At 39.0% G+C, this 6,000-nt stretch overlaps 1 protein-coding gene across 1 annotated transcript in view; it reads right to left on the bottom strand.

Moving 5' to 3' along the window:
* Positions 1–3,967: 3,967 nt before the first annotated feature.
* Positions 3,968–6,000, bottom strand: part of LOC126259818 (DNA-directed RNA polymerase III subunit RPC1) — a 249,392-nt gene continuing 247,359 nt past the window's right edge. Inside the window, exon 26 of the mRNA XM_049956862.1 lies at positions 3,968–4,302. Within this exon, the coding sequence (XP_049812819.1) occupies positions 4,224–4,302 (79 nt within the window). The 3' untranslated portion in view covers positions 3,968–4,223. The remainder of the gene's footprint in view (positions 4,303–6,000) is intronic.

Genomic DNA, 6,000 nt, shown 5'->3' with positions numbered 1-6,000 from the left:
CTGGCTGAATATCAGCCACTTATAAAGGCACATGCTGACTAACTTCGTCTGATGTATAATCAAAGTACAGGGTGATTCAAAAAGAATACCACAACTTTAGGAATTTAAAACTCTGCAACGACAAAAGGCAGAGCTAAGCACTATCTGTCGGCGAATTAAGGGAGCTATAAAATTTCATTTAGTTGTACATTTGTTCGCTTGAGGCGCTGTTGACTAGGCGTCAGCGTCAGTTGATGCTAAGATGGCGACCGCTCAACAGAAAGCTTTTTGTGTTATTGAGTACGGCAGTTGTTCAGCGTGCATTTCGAATGAAGTATGGTGTTAAACCTCCTGATAGGTGGTGTATTAAACGTTGGTATAAACAGTTTACAGAGAATGGGTGTTTGTGCAAAGGGAAAAGTTCTGGACGGCCGAGAACGAGTGATGAAAATGTAGCACGCATCCAGCAAGCATTTGTTCGCAGCCCAGGAAAATCGACTCACAGAGCTAGCAGAGAGCTGCAAATTCCACAATCAACTGTATGGAGAGTCCTACGAAAAAGGTTGGTTATGAAACCTGAACGTCAACTACCCGAGGCGATGGATCGGCCGCCAGGCAGCCCGTGACAGAGCACTTCATCACTGGTCTCCAAGAAGCCCTGATCTTACCCCCTGCGATTTTTTCTTATGGGGGTATGTTAAGGATATGGTGTTTCGGCCACCTCTCCCAGCCACCATTGATGATTTGAAACGAGAAATAACAGCAGCTATCCAAACTGTTACACCTGATATGCTACAGAGAGTGTGGAACGAGTAGGAGTATCGGGTTGATATTGCTCGTGTGTCTGGAGGGGGCCATATTGAACATCTCTGAACTTGTTTTTGAGTGAAAAAAAACCTTTTTAAATACTCTTTGTAATGATGTATAACAGAAGGTTATATTATGTTTCTTTCATTAAATACACATTTTTAAAGTTGTGGTATTCTTTTTGAATCACCCTGTATAATGAATTCCAACTCTAACTCCAACTTCTAGGAATACTGATTTAGTAGACGTTGGAATTGAATCAAGATTTAAGAAGATTTCATCTAGTTGGGAGTTCAACAAGTACTAGAGAGCAGATGTGTGGTCTACTCATAGCACACATACTGACTGAACTTACGCAACTTTCACCAGATATACTCCATCCGTTCTCTCACTTTTCCTCTCTTCACTTATGAAGGACCATAAATATTTGAAATAGTTCTCTGTTTTACCTATAGCCATCTTAATGAAAAAAGTCTGTTTCTTGGATGAATCTGCAGTAACCTTTCATTTTTATTTGGTACAGTCTTCTTCTTCTTTTAGGGGAATCATAATATACTTTCAGTTTCTTTCTTGCACAGATTTTCTTTTTCTGGCACTTCATTACTAGCTTTTTGTTGAGAGCACACATAACATTATAACAGTAATTAAATAAAGAAAAAAATTGGTCCTACGTAGTATCTGCATTACTGTCTACATATACAGCTTCCGATTTGACTGCCATTATCATTTCTTTTTAAATACTATCGTGTTTTCCAAGTAAACCTGACCTTTTCCTTCTATAGCAGTAAGTATATCTGTTTAATGTGATCAGCAATGCTTCTACATCTATACTCTGTAAACCTCCATGAACTGCACGGCAGAGGGTACACCCCAATGTACCAGTTATTAGGGTTTCTTTCCATTCCATTCACATATGGAGTGCATGAAAAATGACTGAATGCATCTGTGTGTGCTGTAATTACACTAATCTTGTCCTCAAGATCACAATGCGAGCGATATGTAGGGGGTTGTAGTATGTTCATAGTATCACCATAGTATCACCATTGTTAGTAGACTTTCTCAGGATAGTTTATGTCTATCTTCAAGAGTCTGTCAGTTCAGTTTCTTCAGCATCTCTGTAACACTTTCCTGTGAGTCCAACAAACTAGTGACCATTCATGTTGCCTACAGAGTATTTGTTCAAGATCCCTGTTAGTCCTATTTAGAATGGGTTCCACAAACTTGAGCAATATTCTACAGTGAGTTGCATAAGACATTTGTAAGCAATCTGCTTTGTAGACTGATTGCACTTCTTCTGCCAATAAACTAAAGTTACCACCTGCTTTACCCACAACTCAGCCTATGTCATCATTACCTTCATATCCCTACAAAGTATATAGGTATTTGTATTAGTTGTCTGATTTCAACTGTGCCTCCTTGATATTATAGCCATAGGATACTACATTTTTTCATTTTGTGAAGTGCACTATTTTACAGTTCTGAACACTTAAAGCAAGATGCCAATCTTTGCACCACTTTGGAATCTTATCAAGATTGGGCTGAATATTTATACAACCTCTTTCAGACAGTACTTCATTGTAGATAACTGCGTCATCTGCAAAAACTTTGAGGTTACAATTACTTTTGGCCGCAAGGTCATTAATATACAATACGAACAGCAACGGCCCCAACACCCTTCCCTGGGGCACACCCAAAGTTACTTATACATCTGACTATGACTCATCATCCAAGATAACAAGCTGTTCCCAACTAAAATGTCCTCAATTCCATGACAAATTTCACTAGATTCGACATATGATCGCACTTTTGACAATAGGTTTAGGTGTGATACTGAGTCAAATGCTTTTCAGAAATCAAGAAATACTGCATCTACCTGACTACCATGATCCAGAGCTTTCAGTATGTCATGTGACAAATGCGCAATTTGAGTTTCACATGATCAATGTTTTCGGAATCCATACTGGTTGGCATGGAGCAGGTCATTCTGTTCAAGACACTTCATTATGGTTGAGCTCAGAATATGTTCTAAGATTCTGCAACAAATTATTGTCAAGGATATTAGATGGTAGTTTTGTGGATCACTTCTATTACCCTTCTTGTAGACTGGTGTGATCTCTGCTTTCTTCCAATTACTAGGCATGGCTTTTTGTTCCAGGAATCTATAATAAATTTTAGTTAGAAGGCACAAATTCAGTAAAGAATCTGACAAGACTTCCACGGGCCCTGCAGCTTTGTTTTTAACAATTTCAACTGTTTCTCGACACAACTCCCATATACTGATTTCAATCATCTTTTCAGTGGTACAAGGATTAAACTGGGGCAATTCTCCTGGGTTTTCCTTTGTAAAGGAACATTGGAAAACTGAGTTAAGCATTTCAGCTTTTGCTTTGCTACCCTCAATTTCAGTTCCTGTGTCATTTGCAAGGGACTGGACACTAACTTTGCTCTTTTACTCTTGTGCATTTATCTATTTGTACTGTCAGTTTGTAAGTATGCAGCAAGTCCAGAAGTGTATTAAAGTTCTCTGTATTTTTCTTTGTGTCTATGTTCAAATCCATAACAATTATCAACTTTAAGTTTAACTGAGTTTCTCTTGAGTATTTCCAATCCTTTTCCAGAAGAATTTCGAAATGACACTCATTTGCAATTCTTGCCTTTTGAGTGTAGCTACTTTCTAATGCACAAGGTGATGGCATCCTATAATGCATTCTTCCAGAATCTTTTCTATCTTCAAAATGTGTAAAACTTTTGGATAACAGGCTAAATTGAGTCAGCACAGATGAACTAACCAAGAAACTCAATCCAACATTTTTTGTGATTAAAAATATCTTGCAATGTATTGACTTGATTTGTTCAATGTTCATTCACTTTCTCAATGGTACCTTGGAACACGACAAATAAATTAATGAATCTGAATGTTTACACCATTAAAATGTACATACATGTTTTCTAATTAAGAGTTTTAGTGTTGTATTCAAGCACAGTTAATCAAAGATGATTATAATGAAAATAACAGTTCCACAAAGACACATAAAGAGTCAGCTGTTACCTACAAAGTAACAAATCACTGAAAAGATTGTTTTATGCTCTTTGTGTTAGAAATTATGTTCCATTCCTGATATGAATATGTTATAGGTATAAAAAACTCAAATTTACAACAGGGATCACAGTAAAGAAGATGTACAAAACACAATTTAAACATTTCTGCATTTCACACTGAATGTCACATAGACCTACCATACTCTCAATAAGTGATACAACCAACAATACTGGAACACTTCACATATGATCTCCTCATACACAGTCAAGGCAGAAAAATCTCTTATAAATTACATCACAGACAAATACTGATTTCAAACTGCAATAAAAATAAATATTTTACGTGTTTGTACATAATGTGTATGTTTTTGAACAATTCAATCATTTTCATCTACAAGTCATTTAGGAAGAGGTTTATGAAATTCAGGATTGTCAAAAATCAATGTCCTCTTCTGTGGTGTCGTATCATGATCAGCTGTACACTCTGTTAAGGAAATAAAAATGAACTGTTTTCACTTACATTAAAGTTGTATATGATACAATGTATGCAGATGTGTAAACGTGTGTGTGTGCCCACCCCCTCCAGCCCCTCCCCCCTCATACTCATACACACATGCGCATATATATACAGGGCTATTACAAATGATTGAAGCGATTTCATAAATTCACTGTAGCTCCTTTCATTGACATATGGTCACGACACACTACAGATACGTAGAAAAACTCATAAAGTTTTGTTCGGCTGAAGGCGCACTTCAGGTTTCTGCCACCAGAGCGCTCGAGAGCGCAGTGAGACAAAATGGCGACAGGAGCCGAGAAAGCGTATGTCGTGCTTGAAATGCACTCACATCAGTCAGTCATAACAGTGCAACGACACTTCAGGATGAAGTTCAACAAAGATCCACCAACTGCTAACTCCATTCGGCGATGGTATGCGCAGTTTAAAGCTTCTGGATGCCTCTGTAAGGGGAAATCAATGGGTCGGCTTGCAGTGAGCGAAGAAACGGTTGAACGCGTGTGGGAAAGTTTCACGCGTAGCCCGCGGAAGTCGACGAATAAAGCAAGCAGGGAGCTAAACGTACCACAGCTGACAGTTTGGAAAATCTTACGGAAAAGACCAAAGCAGAAGCCTTACCGTTTACAATTGCTACAAGCCCTGACACCCAATGACAAAGTCAAACGCTTTGAATTTTCAGCGCGGTAGCAACAGCTCATGGAAGAGGATGCGTTCAGTGCGAAACTTGTTTTCAGTTATGAAGCAACATTTTTTCTTAATGGTGAAGTGAACAGACACAATGTGCGAATCTGGGCGGTAGAGAATCCTCACGCATTCGTGCAGCAAATTCGCAATTCACCAAAGTTAACGTGTTTTGTGCAATCTCACGGTTTAAAGTTTACGGCACCTTTTTCTTCTGCGAAAAAAAACATTACAGGACACGTGTATCTGGACATGCTGGAAAATTGGCTCATGCCACAACTGGAGACCGACAACGCCGACTTCATCTTTCAACAGGATGGTGCTCCACCGCACTTCCATCATGATGTTCGGCATTTCTTAAACAGGAGATTGGAAATCCGATGGATTGGTTGTGGTGGAGATCATGATCAGCAATTCATGTCATGGCCTCCACGCTCTCCCGACTTAACCCCATGCGATTTCTTTCTGTGGGGTTATGTGAAAGATTCAGTGTTTAAACCTCCTCTACCACGAAACGTGCCAGAACTGCGAGCTCGCATCAACGATGCTTTCGAACTCATTGATGGGGACATGCTGCGCACACAAAATTCAAGCTTTCGCAACCCACGGTTGCTTCATCAGGAAAGAGGGAAGGAGACGGAAAGACGAAAGGATGTGGGTTTTAAGGGAGAGGGTAAGGAGTCATTCCAATCCCAGGAACGGAAAGACTTACCTTAGGGGGAAAAAGGGACAGGTATACACTCACGCACGCGCGCCCACACACACACACACACACACACACACACACACACACACACACACACACACACACACATATATATATATATATATATATATATATATATATATATATATATATATATATATAGACACAAGCAGACATATGTAAAGGCAAAGGGCAAATAAAGTAATGATGTAGCAGAATCAATAAAACAAAATTGTAAGTATAAACAACTGAAGAAGCATCAGCAGCTCAG

This window comes from Schistocerca nitens, chromosome 1 (assembly GCF_023898315.1).
Source record: "Schistocerca nitens isolate TAMUIC-IGC-003100 chromosome 1, iqSchNite1.1, whole genome shotgun sequence".
Lineage (NCBI taxonomy): Eukaryota > Metazoa > Arthropoda > Insecta > Orthoptera > Acrididae > Schistocerca > Schistocerca nitens.
Note: the sequence above shows the minus strand (reverse complement) of the source record. Positions and strands in the feature narration are given on the sequence as shown.